The 18,951-nt window shown below is 44.6% G+C and overlaps 2 protein-coding genes across 2 annotated transcripts; both read right to left on the bottom strand.

The window, feature by feature from the left end:
• Nucleotides 1–921: 921 nt before the first annotated feature.
• CMQ_4734 (uncharacterized protein) lies at nucleotides 922–1,809 on the bottom strand (the record flags this gene model as incomplete). Its single annotated transcript, XM_014312890.1, has 1 exon — nucleotides 922–1,809. One exon carries the CDS (start codon nucleotides 1,807–1,809, stop codon nucleotides 922–924), a length of 888 nt encoding a protein of 295 aa, XP_014168365.1.
• Nucleotides 1,810–2,104: 295 nt separating this feature from the next.
• CMQ_4594 (kinesin light chain) lies at nucleotides 2,105–5,879 on the bottom strand (the record flags this gene model as incomplete). Its single annotated transcript, XM_014312750.1, has 5 exons — nucleotides 2,105–2,338; nucleotides 2,671–4,590; nucleotides 4,660–4,923; nucleotides 4,999–5,560; nucleotides 5,785–5,879. The coding sequence occupies 5 exons, from the start codon at nucleotides 5,877–5,879 to the stop codon at nucleotides 2,105–2,107; spliced, it is 3,075 nt and encodes a 1,024-aa protein (XP_014168225.1).
• Between the last annotated feature and the right edge of the window lie 13,072 nt (nucleotides 5,880–18,951).

Raw genomic sequence — 18,951 nt, 5'->3', positions numbered from 1 at the left:
CACGTATGTAGCTTACGAAATTGCTGTTGAGCAACGTTGGCAGCAGTATAGAGTGGGCCGGAACGCCCTTCCGACTTAATTTGATTTTCGGATGCTTCTCGTCCGAGGGACTGAACCATTGTCTATAGAGGACCAGAAAGGTGAGAAATAGAGCCATCAATAAATCCGCCACCGAAGTTCCGTTAGCACCAGAGAGCTTACAATTCTGCTAGAATATATACAAAAGCACAGTGAACATTTAGATAGTCAGGCTTGTCTTTGATCCTGAACTTGGAAACGTGGGCAGTATTGACTGGATACTAGATAGTGTGCGCGGTTACGCCCCCAAGTCTGATTGTATAGATAGCCGCTCTAAATACCCCCATGCTATTGTTGGCTAATATTGGGAGCCGTCTAGAAGATTATTGTGGACCGACTTATTCAGAGCTTGAGGTAAGTCTTGTCTGAGTCGAGGAGAAAATCTGGAACCTTTATACTAGCAGATACATAAAGCCATAGTGACTTCCATTCCAGTCGCTCCGAGAGACGACATCCAACGGCATCGGCTCCTTTTCAGTAATGGTAAGCGGTTGAGTGTGTGCACATTTTGTATGTTTCTCCGTTTGCGCATACAGGCAAATTTACTTTAGCCATCCCGATGAAGCCCGCCACTCTGAGCTACAAGCATAACAATAGTGCCGAACAATGAGCAGAAATGCACTATTTTCGTCAAGGTCTCCGTTAATCAATGTCATGCACTTGGGTCAAGGAGACGTTTACCACTTCTTCACTCGTCAGGCAGCCTCCGATAGAGGTCAAGCTAGCTTATACAACCTATGCCCGTAATTAGCGCCGGCTCAGTAGGCTACCCAAGGGTTTTGAGTAAGAACAGGAAGAAAGAACGCCCATCTTAGGGGCAAAGTAATGCTGTTTTTCGGTATCCTACGACTCCGGGCTATATTGCTGTACAGCATAATCCTCCTTACTTATCAGCTTCAGCTCAAAATAAAACATCTCTGGCGTCCGCCGGACTTCCCACCGCCCAAAAAGTTGGCCATTTTCGATGAGAATATGGCGGTACTTGCTCCGGTCCTCGACGAAGTCGCGCCATTCATGTACTTGCACATACGGCGTCACAACCTTGAGGGCCTGGCAGACCCACTCCTCCACCTTACTCTCTTCGATGCGGCCGGCCGCGACCATGCGGTCTTGAAGGTCCTTGAGGTCCAACTCCGACTTCTGCTGCTGAAACGCGACCCAAACGATGGCGTAGTCGAGCCTGTCCAATAGCCCATCACTTGTCAGATTCAGGCCCTCGGTCTCCTCGACGGCGACTGCAGCTGAAAATGCCACCTCTTCATCGCTGTCCACCTCGGGTTCCCACCCGCGATCGTACGCCTCGCCGTAGATGCCGCCATCCGGCCACCCGGCCCCCTGGAGGGAATATTTGCGCGCGACGTGGATGCCGCACTCGTTGGCACGCCAATGCATTTCGTGCCACTTGATCGGCTGCCAATCCACGTTGAAGTGTTTAAGCCAGAAGCGCGCCTGGGTTTCTGAGTACACAAACGCAGCCGAACTCCCAAAGTCCTTCTTCTGCCGGACAAGGGTCTCACGTAGGGTAGCCAGTGCCAATGGGACTATTTTCTTGGCGGGAAAGGCCGGCTGGCGGAGACCATCCCCAGGCTTGTTACGCGGAGTATAAATGGGGCTATCTGAGTCGGGCAAGTCTTTCAGGTCGGGCGACCGGTAGAAGCGAGCTGAGATTGGCTGCCACAGAGTAATACTCTTGCCAGACGGCTTCCCCAAGCAGGTCGTGGTTTTCGGCATGAATTGTCTCAAATGGTAGACTATCTTCCAATTCCCCCAGCATGGCTCCTTGGTTCGTTGAGCGGTACATGCTGTGACGACTTGGGTAAGTTCTTCTGTCACGTACGGCCAGAGATAATCAAATTCGGGGTCCCGTCTGCTCTCCCCTAGTCAATTCAGCAATATGCGGATTAGTAGTTAGCGCTGCTATATGATTTCGCTATTCTTTGTGTACGAGCAGCGGAAGGAGCTGCTAGGACCGGAGCATCCCCACACGCTGCTGGCGAGCCTCTACCTAGCCCGGATCAAGTCCGTTCTAGGCCAGAGCGAGGAGGCCGAGGCCATGATTCGTGCCGGCCTGGTCGTGGCCGAGCGCAACATTGGCGACACGCATATCGGCCTCCTGCTGGCCAGGACCGTCTATGCACAGGTATTGACGCGGCTCCGGCAATTTGCCAGCGCTGAGAGCATCTGTTATCGGCTCATCGAGAAAGAGCCGTACGGCCAGCTGGCAGATGCCGACGGCGACCATCCAGACCGTTTGGCCAACCTGTATCTGCTGTTCAGTTGCTTACGTCAGCAGGAAAAGTGGCAGGAAGCGCTGCGTATTGGCGAGGCCTTCTTGAAGGGCCTAGCTGCCATTGGTGGAAACGGTTTAGGTATGGGCCACAAAATGCGTCCGCGGGTGGAACAGGCCGTCGAGAAGCTTCGCGAGAAGCTGGGACAAGAGTACGAACCGAGCACTGGGCAAGACCCGTCAGGCGTTTTCGTAAATTTTTGATTATTAACTCTGACTGTCTCTATAATAGCACCGTGTTTACAACGTAGTGAGGTTTAATAGCGTTAAATAGAGGAAAGGGACAAAAGAAAAAGAACAAACACCATTTGCTCGTGGCTCAGCGCAAGACTAGCATTGTCAGCACCGGCCGTCGTGCTAGGCTCGGCCTCCTCGTCGTAGCGTACGTAGCTCATGGCCAGATCCTCCAGACAGGTCAGAGTCTCCAGGTGGCTTTCACCCAGGGCCTTCCGCATGCCTCTCCAGGCCGTCTGGTACAGGTGCGTGGCCCGATCATATTCCATGTAGTGGTAGTGTAGCCGGGCCAGATTGCGCATGCAGCGGAGCGTCTTCTCGTGCGCCTCGCCGTAGAGCAGGTGCAGGGTCTTGATGTTGCGCTCGTGCAGGCTGGTGGCCTCGGCCCAGCGGCCCTTCATGTACAGTGCCGACCTCAGCAGCTCTGTGACGTCAAGGGTCAGGGGGTGGTGCTCGCCCAGGGTGGCGATACAGAGCGCCCGGGCCTCTCGCTGGTGCCGCATGGCCTCGTCTATCTCGGACAGCTGCCACAGCGTCACCGACAGGAGCAGAGACAGGCGGATGGCGAACGGGTGGTCTCGGCCCAGGCGGCCAGACACAAACGCGAGGGCCCGCTCCTGGAGCAGCCGCGCTTCATGAAAACAGCCGGTGTCGACGTAAACACGGCTGAACCGGACATCCTGCTCGGCCTGGACGCGTCTGTAGTAGCAGCTGCTGCCGTACTGGTGAGCAGTCAGCTGCACCTGTCTTTCGGCCCTTGGCCACGACCATGACCATGATGGCCTCAGCTTGGCTGCGTTCGCCCCCAACCGTCGATCTAGGTCCGTCTGGCATTCCTGAACGTGGCGGACGTGTGGCAGCAGCCGGCGCCGGGCCCGGCTTTTGTCGTCGCCATCGCCGTGCGGTGGCCTGCGCACACTCCAGGCCAGCGTGGTCGCCGAGACGTGACACCACACTGCCTGGTGGGCGGTGGACATCTCAGGTCGCTCTCGCACCCACCAGTGCACCAAGCGGTGCATGCTGTAGTGCCCAGACTCCTTGTCTCGTGCGATGATGAGCGACCGCTCCAGAAGCGCGCCGAGGGCGAGACGCAGTCGGATCTCTAGCTCCACCTCTAGCTCATCCAGGTCCAGGCCTTCTGAATTGCGCAAGACTCCCGGAAGCGGAAATGGTGGCATTGCCAGTTTGGAGAACACAAAGGCACGCCACTCGCGCAACATCATGGCCCACGGCCGGCGCGGCAGGTGGCTGCCGGACTTCTGCTGCATTTGACTCTTCTGCAGAAGCGCCTGCTCCTCTTCGCTATCGGCCCTGGCCTGGCCTTCTTCTCGCAGCGGATTCGTAGCCGCGGCCATCAGTGTCTCCAGGCGGATGTCCTGGAAGTGAAAGAAGGAAAAGACATGCAGTAGCTCGACTGCATCGCGGTGCTCTTCCCGACATGACGCCAGCAGCGACTCGTATAGAATCTCGTACGTCGAGAAGACGTTCAAGCTGTTTCGGTCGCCATTGTCGAGCCTCCCGGCATCCTCTCCCTGACTTCCCCATGGTTTTCGACTCCGGCTGCTGTGCTTAACTCGCCGGAGCCGCTGCATCTGGATCTCATGGTAGCCCAGATAGCGCGGCCAGTCGCAGATACCGCGCAGGATGGCCGTGGCTGCCTGTACCAGGGCCAGCGGCAAGAAGCCCAGGACGTGGCAGATCTCGCCAGCCGAGTCCACGACCACCTTGCGCCACGGCCGTGGCTCCTCGGCCGCCGTGGTGATGAGCAGTTCGGCCTCGTCTGGCTCCATCGGCTGCAGCTCCAAGTGTCGGCTGCCCGCATTGCTGTGCGTCTTGTAGTCCGGGTTGCGCGTCGTGATGAGAATGCAGCCCTTGGCACCCTGGGGCAAGAGGTCGGCAAAGTCTGCATCCTCGCCGTCCACGTTGTCCAGGATCAGCAGCCAGGGGAGGTCTCGCGTCACCAGCCAGTCCTTGGCTGCTCGGTCGTTCGGCTAGACCCCCCCGTGAGTGGCAATGTCCGCGTATGTGCTGAGGGCGTTCTTGCGCGAGCTGCCGTCCACAAAAAAGACACCCCAGAACCGATCCCGCGACTGATGTGCAAACCTGCACGCCAGCTCCGTCTTCCCGCACCCGCTCAGCCCGTAGACGACAAAGCGTTGCTGGCGTGGAAGCAGCGTGTCGGCAAATGCAGCTTCCAGCTGTGCCAGCTGCTTCTCCCGGCCAGAAAAATAGTCCCGTGTGTTTCTTACGTTGACAAAGTGTTTGTTGGGAATTGGAGGGCTGTACAGCGTCACAGACTCGGCCACTATGAGCCCGTTCTCTATCTGGCCCGACGAGTGATGTCAGCATTTGGGCAATTGGGAAAGGTCAGGAGGGCGGGCAGAGGACCGAGCACATACAGCGGGTGTAGCGTAATTTTGACAGAGCCTTGCTTTTTGTCTTGCCAGTTTGATTTGGAAGTGGAGGCTGGTCGACAGGGAGGACTGCGTCACGACAGGTCGGCCGCTGTCGTGGCCGGTGTCATAGTCAAGGGTCAGAATATCGGTGGCCATTCCCAGGGCCTTGAGTGTTTCTGTCTGGAGACCCAGATTATCGCGTACGTCCCTGTACCAGGACTTGTCTTGGAGACGGTCGTCATCAAAACCATCATGAATCGTCCCGCTCTGACCAGGCCGCTTGAGGATCGCCGGGAGTGCCTGGACAAACTCAACGTGCTCGTCGATAATGGCTTCCACGCTATCGGACACCTGCTGCAGGTGTAGTCGTCTGGCTACATTGAACTGTGCTTGCAGGGAAACTTCCTTTCGTTTCCCTTTTGCTGTCCGCTCTTGAAACGGCTCGACCGTTTGGATGAGGTCACTTAGCAGTTGAGCGAGATCGCCGACCGCTTCCTTTTCCGTCGTTGTGGTTTCAAATTGTTCCACGCAGCCCAGAACGTCCTGGAGATCATTTAGGAAAACTCTGGCGTTTGATATACTGACCGGATTTGCCGTGGCCGAGGTCGAAATGGAGTTGGGTGGCAGATTTATGTCGGGTATTACTGTGTCTTTGTCGTGCCGACACTTTGAAAAATGGCAGGATGCTTGTGAAACAGTATCGTCTCTTTCTGCCAGAAGCTATCCTCTTTCTAGGCTGTGGCTACTGCTTACCGTCTGTACTTGCAGAAATTTCTCGGGTGCACTCACTGAGCTTCGCGCAAGGCAAACTTTTGAGGCGCTCGGAAATTCTTGCTCAAATGGCGGTGGACAACTGACTGTTTGTCAAAGGCTCGTATTCTCATTTTGGTAATACATGATGCCCCGAAACATGCCAGTCCCCGGAACGCGGGCGCTTGTGGTGGAACCTGAGTCGCAAACGACACATCGACCGGTTTGGATAAGCATGACATATCTTACAACTTTGCAAGGTGAGGAGACTATTCGGGTCTCTAAAGAGGCCAAACCATCGCACAGAATCGACCCAAATTTGGCCATCATGAAAGTGTGCAATGAAACCATTTCACTTTATCTTCATTTGGCCAAAGTGTGTTTGATTTGCGCTAGAACCTGCATTCCGGATTCACGAATTTGTTGTTTCTAAAAGAAGTAACTAGATGCTAGACCCTATAATAATTTAATTTAACTATAAGACTAACCTTCTAAATAAAAAGAACTAAAGGCGCCTAAAGTTGCCTTTAACAGCAATCTTAGCAAGCATAAAGGGGCCGCCGTAAACGGACAAGCACTACTACTACTAAGAACAAAAGTTGTAAGCCTTTTGTTAAGACCTGCCTTAAGGGAGTTAGGCATAAAAGAGGAGCAATTGTAACGCCGCCCTAGGAAAGGGACCGACGCAGGCTATACGCAAGCTGTACGCAGTATGCGCATAGCGTATTAGATGTATATTATAAACTAGAAGCGGTGCTAGTGGCGCAGGCTGCGTGGCGTAGTCTGCGTATAGGCTATAGCACGTGCTAGCGTATAGGCTAAGTAGAAACGGGGTTGCGCCTGTCCTGCGCACTTGGTGCGCTAGAGGTGCGCCTATAATAAAGAGTGCTTTTTGCACTCTCTTAGAGTGTAGAAGGCAAAAATTAGCTATTAAATATACGGTTGCTTCCTCTTATTAAGAAGATACCTTTTTGCTTGCTTAACTTACCTAGCCTACCTAAGTATACCTTTAATAGTATATAATTAATCTAGTAACTAGCGCTTTTAAACTTATTAAGGGCTAGATAAAAGTATTACTTCTTAGCTTATAGCTAGGTGGCGCGCTTTTAGAAGCTACTAGGTGTCTTAAAGAGTAGTTTAATGCTGCTTTTTAAGATAATATCTTAACTATAAGAGCTATCTTTGTTAAAGTCTTTACTATAAGTGCGCTTACTCTTTACTTAGGTTGCTTTTATATTTAAGAGCTATTGCTATAGGTTTACTATTTGCTGCTTTAAGCGCTTTGCTTTATATAGTTAATTATTTTTAGCAATAAGGTCTACTACTATCTAGTCTATAATAAGCCTAATAGTTTGCTTTAAGGGGCCTTTGCTTGTATTGTCGTTATTTAGTTACTTATAATCCTTCTTTAAGAGATTAAAGTCTTTATTCTTTACTTCTTTAATAATAGGGTTAAGGAGGTTCTTAACTATTGCTTTAGAGCTACTCTCTTCCTACGCACTACGTATGTGCAACGTTTGCTTTATAGTCTTTTAAGGTGCTATTACTCCTTTTGCCTCTTAACTTAGGTAGCTTAATAGTAGAAGAATTAAGAATTGTTAAAGGTGTACTTAGGTAGGCTAGGTAAGTTAGGTAAGCAAGAAGGTATCTTCTTAATAAAAGAAAGTAGCTATATATTTAATAGTTAATTCTTGCCTTTTGCACTCTAAGGGAGTGTAAAAGGCGCTTTTTATTATAAGCGTACCTTTAGCGCACTAAGTGTATAGAATAGGCATAACCTTGTTTTTACTTAGCCTATACGCTAGAATATGCTATAGCTTATGCGTAAACTACGCTACGTAGCCTGCGCTACTAGCACTGCTTTTAGTTTATAATGTGCATTTAATACGCTATATACATACTGCGTATAGCTTGTATATAGCCTGCGTTAGTCCCTTTCTTAGGGCAGCGTTATACTCTAGCATTACTATAGTAGTTACTATAATTATTTTCTTAATTAGTATTATTTTTATAGCTGCTTTTATAGCCCCTTTAACTCTTTTACGCCCTTTTACCGCGCGTACTATCATTATTTTGTTTTAACTAAGCCTTTAGCTTCTTTAAGCTTTAAAACGTTATTGCTTTAGCTACTAGTTTTGCTTTAGTCTATAGTATTTTATTTAATTTTAAAAGATCTTTCTTTAATTCTAAGAGTAGCTTAAAGAATAGCAACTACGCTTATTCTTTTTTTAATTTAATAAGTAGTTAGTTTTTAAAGGTAAGGTAGTTATTAAAGTTTTAAAGAGTCTACCCTAGTCTTTAGTAAGCCTTATTAATTCTATTAGTAATAATAAAAGCTATATATTAAAGGTATACTTAGGTAGGCTAGGTAAGTTAGGCAAGCAAAAAGGTATCTTTTTAATAAAAGAAAGTAGCTGTATATTTAATAGCTAATTCTTACCTTTTATACTTTAAGAGAGTATAAAAGGCGCTCTTTATTATAGGCGCACCTCTAGCGTACTAAGTGCGTAGGATAGGCGCAACCTTATTTCTACTTAGCTTATACGCTAGCACGTGCTATAGCCTATGCGCAGACTACGCTACGCAGCCTACGCTACTAGCACTGCTTTTAGTTTATAATATACATCTAATATGCTATGCGTATACTATGTATAGCTTACGCGTAGCCTACATTAGTCCTCTTCCTAGGGCGGCGTTATAATTGCTCCCCTCCTATGCCTAACTCCCCTAAGGTAAGTCTTAATAAAAGGCTTACAACCTTTATTCTTAGTAGTAGTAGTGCTTATCTGTTTACGGCGGCCCTTTTGTGCTTGCTAAGATTGCTATTAAAGGCGACTAAGGCGCTTTTAGTTCTCTTTATTTAAGAGGTTAGTCTTATAGTTAAATTAGATTATTATAAGGTCTAGCATTTAGTTACTTCTTTTAGAAACAACAAATTCGTCTTCTAGTAGCAACATAGCTGCTCTTAATTCTAACGTTTCTATGCCTATAGTAAGCGCCTTTAGCGCTCTAGTACTTGCTGCGGCCCTAGCCCTTACTCTCTAACACTCTCTACCCTCTAGCTAAAGTGCTAGTTCTAGCCGCGTGCAACGTACGCGCAGGGCTTACGCTAGCATAGTTTGTCGTTTGGCGCGGACTATAGCGCGCGCTATGCCCTTAGTTAGGCCTTTAGTAGCCTATTAAGGTGTAGGAGCTGCCCTTGCTAGTCTAGCGCTTTTAGGGTTAGTGGCGGCTACGCTACTAGCTTACTCTTAGGTTGCCTTAGACGGCTTATTGTGCATACGGTGCCTGCACCGCTTTCTAACGACTCTCTTTACAAAGTTGCCTAGGTTTACGGCCGTGCTATGTATTTATAGCGTCGCTGGCGCTAGGCGCTACGACGGCTGCCGTGCTAGCAAGCATAAGTATTGCGGGGTAAGTTTTTTTTAGTAGCTATAGGCCGCTCTAGTAGCTAATAAGATGCAGGTTTTCCTGCTAATGGTTGGCAACTAGGCCGACTTTAAGATGGTGCTGCGCGGCCTTAATAAGAAGCTTTACGGCTAGGGTTTACCTGTAGTGCGCGCGGCACTTATGCATGCTATAGGTGCTTTTGTCGCTACCTTGTTATAGGTGGATAAGCAGTAGCGGCCTACGTTGCTAAGGGTGTTGTTAGCTGCTAACGTTATACAAGCAAAGCTTAATCTTTGCTAGGGCATTAAGGCTTAAAAGGAGGCTTGAAAGGTAGCCTGCTAGGTAAAGGCTTAGCGAGCTTTATTAGCTTAAATGCACTTATTGTTGCTATACACGCCCTCTTTATCTTTGCCGCCTAGGCCTGCTGCTTTAACCCTTTAATAGCTCTCTTAGCTGCCGCGCCTAATGCCTAGTAATACTAGTTATACTGCCTTTACTATAGCCTTTAATGCCTTTCTTAAGGTAGTAGTAAGGGCGTATGTTATAGATAAGGCTTATACTAGGGTAGTAGCCGGCGTAGCGTCGCTTTAAAGGCTTCTTAGATAGTTTTACATAGTCTTTTATAAGGCCTTTTAGCCGGGTTAAAATTAAATTTAGGCTCTTGCCTATATGTTTTCGTCTTTACGCGCTTGCTGCGCGCATACTGCTTAATTGCTATATATGCATTTTTTATATCTTCTTTTGGCACCTACTAGTTGTATTCGGTTAGCTAGCTTATCTAACGTACTAGGTATTTAGTCTAGCCTGCCTTACGTTTTTTATTTAAGACTACTTTTACTTCTTATTTGTTGTCTAGGTCTTTTAACGCTAGTATTGTTAAAGGCGCTTGTTTTACGCCTACCTTGCTCTCTTAGTGCTTTAATAGCAAGACTAAGAAAACGTTATATAGTTAGCTATATTATTTTAGTAGTGCTAGTTAATATGCTTGTCTGCCTATAGTCTTAAGGATTTTAAAGGGCTTAATGCGTTTTAGTGCTAACTTTTTGTTTTTTAAGCAAAGGTTTTTTATAGAAAGGCTTACTAGCTCTCTTACTATAAAGCTTAAAGGCTAGTAGCGCGCATTGTAGTAACGCTTCTAGCGCTTTATTGCGTGCTCTTAGTTTGCTGCTAACCTTTTCTATATAGCTTCTAGTTTTTCTAAGCGGTTATATACTGCTAGGACTATATTACGCGTATCTTACTCCCCTCTTACGGTTGCGCCGCCCTTAAGGCAAGTTTACAGGTCTAGTTTCTAACTATATAGCGCTTTAAATAAGCTAATTTTAGTTGTTGCGTTAATAGCGTTGTTATAGGCATATTGCGCTAAAGATAACAAAGAGGGTTAATTTAATTGCTCTTTTGTTATAAAGTAGCGTAAGTACTACTCTAACGTTTAGTTAGATCTCTTTATCTACCTATCTATCTAAGGGTAAAATATAGTTAATAGTCGCTTATAGATTCTAGTTTAATAGTAATATTTACTTTAGAATTTGCTAGTAAATATTCTTTTTTATTTAAAGACTATACCCTTTAGTATTATGCTATATACTAGTTCTATATATTAGTGTTAAAGGTGTACTTGGGTAGGCCAGGGTAAGTCAGGCAGGCAAGGAGGTATCTTCTTAACAGGAGGAAGCCAGCCGTATATTCAATAGCTAATTCTTGCCTTCCGCACTCTAAGGGAGTGCGGGAGGCACTCTTTATCGTAGGCGCACCTCTGGCGCACCAAGTGCGCAGGACAGGCGCGACCCCGTTTCTACTTGGCCCGTGCGCTAGCACGTGCTGTGGCCTGTGCGCAGACTGCGCCACGCAGCCTGCGCCACTAGCACCGCTTCTAGTTCACGATGTGCATCTAATACGCTGTGCGCATACTGCGTACGGCTTGCGCGTAGCCTGCGTCGGTCCCCTTCCTGGGGCGGCGTTACAAGCTCTTAACAAAGGACGTACGCGCTACTTATATATAAGCGGTTTTCCTATAGTAATATACTATCTAGTGCAAGGCTTTATAGCTTTGCCGCACCTTCTACGCTTATAGTGTGCTTTACGCGCGCCTTAACAACTTATACCTCTAGGTTTGCGTTTTAGATTCTTACTATTGCTTTGCAAATAACTTTAAGAACTTTATTTTCTTAGAGGTATAGATATAAGGCAGCAACGATAGCTGGTTGCTACGGTAGGCTAGAGTATACTAGGATTTTATCTGCGCCTATTAAGGGCGTTAGACTTTTAATTAGCGCTATAGCAGTAATATCCCTAAGGTCTTCTTAGGGTCTCTTATAGTTGTCTAGCCTTTCTAGTTTACTACGCTTTGCTTACTTAGGCGGTGCGCTATTTTGCGCTATAGTAGCTTGCTATATAAGATCTAAGGCTACTAAGATCTTAGAGGTAGCGCTTAGCTCCTCTTCCTTGCTAGGTTTTTTTATAGGTGCGCGCATCTTACACGTCTTATTTACATAAGCTGCGTTAGTAACTAGCTTAGCGCTATTGTCTTTTATAATAGGTGCGCGCATCTTGCGCGTTTTTTGCGCTATAGCTATAGTGCTTGCTAACTATACGTCTTTCTTTTATACCCTAGTAATAGTTATTCTAACTTGTCTAGGTTTATTAAAGTAATCTAGCTGTCTTAATAGCGCATTAGCTAGGTTTGTTACGCTTAGTCTATGCTTAATTACAAAGTTAAAGGAGGATAGGTATATAGCTTAGCAAGCCTTATATTCGTTATACCTTAGCTAGGTTATAAAGGTGTGTAAGTTATTATAGTCTAACAAGACTTTAATTGTCTTTTTGCTGCTATTAAGGTAGTGTTGCTATTGCTTAAAGAAGTCTATAATTGCTAGTAGCTCTTAATTTAAAGTGCTATAATTTAGCTTTAGTCTTTATAGTTTTCTTAACTAAAAGGCGATTAAGTGCTAGGCTCTCTTTTTGTTTTATTAAGAGATAATCTTGCTAATAGCTACCTTTAAGGCATTAGTCTTTATGCATATTGCTTATTCTAAGTTAAAATAGCGTAGTAAAGATGCTTTATAATGCCTCTCTTAGTATTATAAAGGTTGTGCGCTCCTTGCTTCTTAGCTGCACTGGTCCTAGCTTTTTACTATTTTTGCTGCCTTATAGCAGCCTTAATAAAGAAGATAAGATGTTTAAGTAAGCTTTAATAAAGCGACGATAGAAGTTGTAGAATCTAAGGAAGACTTGCACCTCTCTAAATGTTTGTAGCGTTAGCTATTCTACGATTGCGCGTACTTTGCGCGGGTCTATTGCAAACCCTTTGCTTTTAATAATAAACCCTAGGAATTTAACTTCTTATTAGTAAAACAAGCATTTATTACTATTAACAAATAACTAGGCTTGCTAAAGACGCTTAAAGACCTAGTCTAAGTGCTTTATATGCTTCTTCTTATTACGTAAGAATATAAGGATATTATCTAAGTAAATAATATAGATTATATTATTAAAGGTATACTTAGGTAGGCTAGGTAAGTTAAGCAAGCAAAAAGGTATCTTCTTAATAAGAGAAAGCAGCCGTATATTTAATAGCTAATTCTTGCCTTCTACACTCTAAGGGAGTGCAGAAAGCACTCTTTATTATAGGCGCACCTTTAGCGCACTAAGTGCGCAAGACAGGCGCAACCCTGTTTCTACTTAGCCTATGCGCTAGCACGTGCTATAGCCTGTACGCAGACTATGCTACGCAGCCTACGCCACTAGCACTGCTTCTAGTTTACAATGTGTATTTAATACGCTGTGCGTATACTGCGTACGGCTTACGCGTAGCCTACGTTAGTCCTCTTCCTAAGGCGGCGTTATAATTGCTCCCCTCTTATGCCTAACTCCCTTAAGGCAGGTCTTAACAAAAGGCTTATAACCTTTATTCTTAGTAGTAGTAGTGCTTATCCGTTTGCAGCAGCCTCTTTATGCTTATTAAGATTGCTATTAAAGGCGACTTAAGGCGCCTTTAGTTCCCTTTATTTAAGAGGTTAGTCTTGTAGTTAAATTAGATTATTATAAGGTCTAGCATTTAGTCACTTCTTCTAGAAACAACAAATTTGTCTTATAGCAGCAACATAGCTGCTTCTAATTCTAACGTTCCTATGCTTGCAGTAAGCGCCTTTAGCGCTTTAGTACTTACTGCGGCCCTGGCCTCTACTCCCTAACACCCTCTACCCTTTAGCTAAGGTGCTAGTTCTAGCCGCGCGCAACGTGCGCGCAAGGCTTACGCTAGCATAGTTTGTTGTTCGGCGTAGACTGTAGCGCGCGCCGTGCTCTTAGTTAGGCCTCTAGTGGCCCGTTAAGGTGTAGGAGCTACCCTTGCTAGTCTAGCGCTTTTAGGGTTGGTGGCGGCTGCGCTACTAGCTTACCCCTAAGTTGCCTTAGATAGCTTGTTGTGCGTATAGTGCTTATACCGCTTTCTAACAACTCTCCTTATAAAGTTGCTTAGGTTTGTAGCTGTGCTGTGTATTTATAATGTTGCTAGCGCTAGGCGCTGCAACGGCTGCCGTGTTAGTAAGCATAAGTGTTATAGAGTAAGTTCTCTTTAATAGCTATAGGCTGCTTTAGTAACTAATAGAATATAGGTTTTCCCGCTAATAGTTAGTAACTAAGCTAACTTTAAGATAGTGCTACGTAGCCTTAATAAGAAGCTTTACGGCTAAGGTTTGCCTGTAGTGCGCGCAGCACTTACGCGTACTATAAGTGCTTTCGTTGCCACCTTATTATAAGTAAATAAGTAGTAGCGGCCTACGTTGCTAAAGGTGTTATTAGCTGCTAACGTTACGCAAGCAAAGCTTAATCTTTGCTAAGGCATTAAGGCCTAGGAGAAGGCTTAAGAGGTAGCCTACTAGGTAGAGGCCTAGTAGGCTTTATTAGCTTAAATATACCTGCTATCGCTATATACGCCCCCTTTGTCTTTGCCGCTTAGGCTTACTGCTCTAACCTTTTAGTAGCTCTTTTAGCTGCTGCGCCTAATGCCTAGTAACACTAGTTATGCCGCCTTTACTATATCCTTTAATGCTTTTCTTAAGGCGGTAGTAAGGGCGTATATTATAGATAAGGCTTATGCTAGGGTAGCGGCTAGCGTAGCGTTGCTTTAAAGGCTTCTTAGATAGTTTTATATAGTCTTCTATAAGGCCTTTTAGCTAGTTAAATTAATTTAAGCTTTTGCTTATATGTTTTCGTCTTTACACGCTTGCTACGTGCATACTACTTAATTACTGCGTGCGTATTTTCTATATCTTTTTCTAGCACTTACTAGTTGTATTTAGTTGGCTAGCCTGTCTAATGTACTAAGTATTTAGTCTAGCTAGCTTTGCGTCTTTTATTTAAGACTGCTTTTACTTTTTATTTGTTGTCTAGGTCTTTTAACGCTAGTATTGTTAAAGGCGCTTATTTTACGCCTACCTTGCTCTCTTAGTGCTTTAATAGCAAGACTAAGAAAACGTTATATAGTCGGCTATATTGTTTTAGTAGTGCTAGTTAATATGCCTATCTACCTATAGTCTTAAGGATTTTAAAGGGCTTAATGCGTCTTAGTACTAACTTCTTAGTTTTTAAGCAAAGGTTTTTTATAGAAAGGCTTACTAGCTCTTTTACTATAAAGCTTATAGGCTAGTAGCGCGCATTATAGTAACGCTTCTAGCGCTTTATTATATACTCCTAGTTTGCTACTAACCTTTTCTATATAGCTTCTAGTTTTTCTAAGCGGTTGTGCACCGCTAAGACTATATTGCGCGTATCTTGCTTCTCTTCTATAGTCGCGCCGCTTTTAAGGCAAGTTTGTAGGTTTAGTTTCTAACTATATAGCGCTTTAAATAGGCTAATTTTAGTTGTTACGTTAATAGCGTTGTTGTAAGCGTATTACGCTAAAGATAATAAAAAGGGCTAATTTAATTTGCTTCTTTATTTATAAAGTAGCGTAAGTACTGCTTTAACGTCTAGTTAGATCTTTTTGTTTACCTATTTATCTAAAGGTAAAATGTAGTTAATAGCCGCCTATAGATTCTAGTTTAATAGTAATATTTACTTTAGAATTCGCTAGTAAATATGCTTCTCTAGTTAAAGACTATACTCTTTAGTGTTACGCTGTATACTAGTTTTATATATTAGTGTATAAGGTATGTAAGGCTTTTAGCTGTTAAGGTAGTCTATATAGCAAAGAAGAGGTTTATCTTTATAAAGTAGTTAACGATTACTAGAATTGTATTTACTTTACTGCCTATACTCGCTTTAGCTACTAGTAGCCTAGTAATTAAGTCTATAAAGATTTCTTACTAAGAAACTTATAGTAATAGTAGCAAGTTTAGCTTACTATATTATGCATACTATTTAATCGTCTATCTTTAGTAAACTAGGTATAAGGTAATATAAGCCTTTATATCCTTCTTTATTTCTTCTTAGTAGAAGTGGCGATAAACTAGTTCTAAGGTCTTAGCAACTACAAAGTGCCTAGAGATTTAGTTGTTATAATAAAGCTATAGTAGCTTTTAATAAAGGACGTACGCGCTACTTATATATAGGTAGTTTTCCTATAGTAATATACCGTTTAGTGCAAGGCTTTATAGCATTATTGCATCTTTTACGCTTATAGTGCGCTTTATACGCGCCTTAACAACTTGTACCTTTAGGTTTGCGTCTTAGATTTCTGCTATTGCTCTGCGAATAGCTTTAGAGACTCTATTTTCTTAAAGGTGTAGATGTAGGGTAGCAACAATAGCTGGTTGCTATAGTAGGCTAGAGTATACTAGGTTCTTATCTACGCTTATTAAGGGCGTTAAACCCTTAATTAGCGCTGTAGTAGTAATATCCTTAAGGTCTTTTTAGGGTTTTTTATAGTCGTCTAGCCTTTCTAGTTTACTACGCTTTGCTTGCTTAGGCAGTGCGCTGTTTTGCGCTGCGGTAGCTTGCTGCGTAAAATCTAAGGCTACTAAGATCTTAAAGGTAGCGCTTAGCTTCTCTTTCTTGCTAGGTTCTTTTGCAAGTGCGCATATCTTGCGCGTTTTATTCGTATAAGCTACGTTAGTAACTAGCTTAGCGCTATTGTCTTCTATAATAGGTGCGTGCATCTTACGCGTTTTTTGCGCTATAGCTATAATGCCCGCTAACTGTGCGTCTTCCTTTTATACCCTAGTAATAGTTATTCTAACTTGTCTAGGTTTATTAAAGTAATCTAGCTGTTTTAACGGCGCATCGGCCGGGTTTATTACGCTTAGTTTATGCTTAATTACAAAGTTAAAGGGGGATAGGTATATAGCCTAGTAAGCCTTGCGTCTATTGTACCTTAGCTAGGTTATAAAGGTGCGTAAGTTGTTATAGTTTAATAAGACTTTAATTGTCTTTTTACTGCTATTAAGGTAGTGTTGCTATTACTTAAAGGAGTCTATAATTGCTAGTAGCTTTTAATCTAGGATGCTATAATTTAGCTTTAGTCCTTATAGTTTTCTTAACTAGAAGGTAATTAAGTGCTAGGCTTTCTCTTTATCTTATTAAAAGATAATCCTGCTAATAGCTACCTTTAAGGCACTAGTCTCTACGCGTATTGCCTGTTCTAAGTTAAAATGGCGTAGCAAAGGTGCTTTTGTAAATGCCTCCCTTAGCATTGCAAAGGCTGCGCGCTTCTTGCTCTCTAACTGCACCGGTCCTAGCTTTTTACTATTTTTGCTGCCTTATAGCAGCCCTAATAAAGAAGATAAGATGTTTAAGTAAGCTTTAATAAAGCGACGATAGAAGTTATAGAATCTAAGAAAGACTTACACCTCTTTAAATGTTTATAGTGTTAGCTATTCTATAATTGCGCGTACTCTGCGTAGGTTTATTGCAAACCCTTTGCTTTTAATAATAAACCTTAGGAATTTAACTTTTTATTAGTAAAACAAGCATTTGTTGCTATTAACAAATAACTAAGCTTGCTAAAGACGCTTAAAGACCTAGTTTAAGTACTTTATATACTCTTTCTTATTACGCAAGTATTAAAGGTATACTTAGGTAAGCCAGGTAAGTCAGGCAGGCAAGAAGGTATCTTCTTAACAAGAGGAAGCAGCCGTATATTTAATAGCTAATTCTTGCCTTCTACACTCTAAGGGAGTGCAAGAGGCACTCTTTATCGTAGGCGCACCTCTAGCGCACCAAGTGCGCAGGACAGGCGCGACCCCGTTTCTACTTAGCCTGTGCGCTAGCACGTGCTGTGGCCTGTGCGCAGACTGCGCCACGCAGCCTGCGCCACCAGCACCGCTTCTAGTTTACAATGTGCATCTAATACGCTGTGCGCATACTGCGTACGGCTTGCGCGTAGCCTGCGTCGGTCCCCTTCCTAGGGCGGCGTTATATTCCTTTTGTTAAGAAGATACCTCCTTGCTTGCCTAACTTACCTAGCCTACCTAAGTACACCTTTAACACTAAGAGCTATTGCTATAGGTTTACTATTCGCTGCTTTAAGCGCTCTGCTTTACATAGTCAATTATTTTCAGCAATAAGGTCCGCTACTATTTAGTCTATAGTAGGCTTAATAGTCTGCCTTAAGGGGCCTTTGCCTGCATCGTCGTTATCTAGTTGCTTATAATCCTTCTCTAAGAGATTAAAGTCTTTGTTCTTTACTTCTTTAATAATAAGGTTAAGGAGGTTCTCGACTATCGCCCTAGAGCTGCTCTCTTCCTGCGCACTACGTGCGTGCAACGTTTGCTTCGTAGTCTTTTAAGGTACTATTGCTCCTTTTGCCTCCTAACTTGGGTAGCCTAATAGTAAAAGAATTAGGAATTGTTAAAGGTGTACTTAGGTAGGCTAGGTAAGTTAGGCAGGCAAAGAGGTATCTTCTTAATAGGAGGAAGCAGCCGTATATTCAATAGCTAATTCTTGCCTTCTGCACTCTAAGGGAGTGCGGGAGGCGCTCTTTATTTTAGGCGCACCTCTGGCGCACCAAGTGCGCAGGACAGGCGCGACCCCGTTTCTACTTGGCCCGTGCGCTAGCACGTGCTGTGGCCTGTGCGCAGACTGCGCCACGCAGCCTGCGCCACGCACCGCTTCTAGTTTACAATGTGCATCTAATACGCTGTGCGCATACTGCGTACAGCTTGCGCGTAGCCTGCGTTAGTCCCCTTCCTAGGGCGGCGTTACACTAGTTGCTTATAATCCTCCTCTAAAAGATTAAAGTCTTTATTCTTTACTTCTTTAATAATAAGGTTAAGAGGGTTCTCGACTATCGCCTTAAAGCTGCTCTCTTCCTACGCACTATATACGTGCAACGCTTGCTTTATAGTCTTTTAAGGTGCCATTGCTTCTTCTGCCTTCTAACTTAGGTAGCCTAATAGTAGAAGAATTAAGAATTGTTAAAGGTCTACTTTGGTAGGCTAGGTAAGTTAGGCAGGCAAGAAGGTATCTTCTTAATAAGAGGAAGCAGCTGTATATTTAATAGCTAATTCTTGCCTTCTACACTCTAAGAGAGTGCGGGAGGCGCTCTTTATTGTAGGCGCACCTCTAGCGCACTAAGTGCGCAGGGTAGGCGCGACCCCGTTTCTACTTGGCTTGTGCGCAGACTGCGCTACGCAGCCTGCGCCATAAGCACCGCTTCTATGTAAGGGTATTCTACACACGCGTCCCTACGCACCGGTTCGGCAACCAGTCGCTTACCAAGCGGCGGACTTAACGAACTATCTTGACACGTTGCACGGGACTAGCACAGCCACTTAGCTGCGCCACGCCCCACTAGGTTTGCGCTACACCGCATCTTCCAGCCACGTATATATTAGCTGGCAGGCCTTCGCCTACTAATCTCCTATAGTTCGTTAAGTT

The sequence above is a fragment of the Grosmannia clavigera genome, assembly GCF_000143105.1.
Source record: "Grosmannia clavigera kw1407 unplaced genomic scaffold GCSC_97, whole genome shotgun sequence".
NCBI classification, from domain to species: Eukaryota; Fungi; Ascomycota; class Sordariomycetes; order Ophiostomatales; family Ophiostomataceae; genus Leptographium; species Leptographium clavigerum.
Note: the sequence above shows the minus strand (reverse complement) of the source record. Positions and strands in the feature narration are given on the sequence as shown.